The sequence below is a fragment of the Penaeus monodon genome, chromosome 22, assembly GCF_015228065.2.
Source record: "Penaeus monodon isolate SGIC_2016 chromosome 22, NSTDA_Pmon_1, whole genome shotgun sequence".
NCBI classification, from domain to species: Eukaryota; Metazoa; Arthropoda; class Malacostraca; order Decapoda; family Penaeidae; genus Penaeus; species Penaeus monodon.
In genome coordinates, this window is record NC_051407.1 from 7,917,611 (window position 1) to 7,918,249 (window position 639).

At 37.6% G+C, this 639-nt stretch overlaps 1 protein-coding gene across 1 annotated transcript in view; it reads right to left on the reverse strand.

Annotated features, from left to right (window-relative positions):
* Positions 1–391, reverse strand: part of LOC119586892 (glycine-rich cell wall structural protein 1.0-like) — a 1,742-nt gene extending 1,351 nt beyond the window's left edge. The window contains exon 1 of the mRNA XM_037935628.1: positions 380–391. Coding sequence (XP_037791556.1) covers positions 380–391 — 12 coding nt within the window. The remainder of the gene's footprint in view (positions 1–379) is intronic.
* Between the last annotated feature and the right edge of the window lie 248 nt (positions 392–639).

Genomic DNA, 639 nt, shown 5'->3' on the forward strand with positions numbered 1-639 from the left:
AGATGACAGATACTGAACGGGGCCAAGTAGATTATTATATATCGGGACAACAGAATGAAAAAGGTTGAGAAATACTGTTTTTTATGAATGTTCTCTATATGCAAGCGTCTGTGTGTGCGTTGACTTACATTAATGAAATTTAGGTAATGATTTTGTAATGATATAACTAATACATTTCAACACGAAATGCAGAGAGAATACCACTTACTAAGAACTTTATGGTGGAAGAATCTACTGACCTAAGGTGCACATCACAGTTTCTCCGCTCTGTAGAATCCCTTTCCCCTTCTATTTCAGTGTGTGTTGAACTTTATTAATCAAATTTAGGCCAGGAATTTGTAATAATGCATCTAAACACAGCGGGGAGAATATTACTTACTAGGAACTTCATGGTGGAAGAATCTACCGACCTGAACTGCACATCACCTTATATACTACCAGTTTCCCCGCTCTGCAAATCCCTTTCCCCTTCCATTTCAGACTTTCATACCCGGGTATGAAAATGCGGTCGGTAAGAAGGTTGATACATTTAAAAATCTGGCATCCACTTGACAAAAAGTCACAAAGATCTACATACATACACCTACGTATGTGTATGTATATCCTACACACGCACTCAAATAAGATATTTCTTGTGCA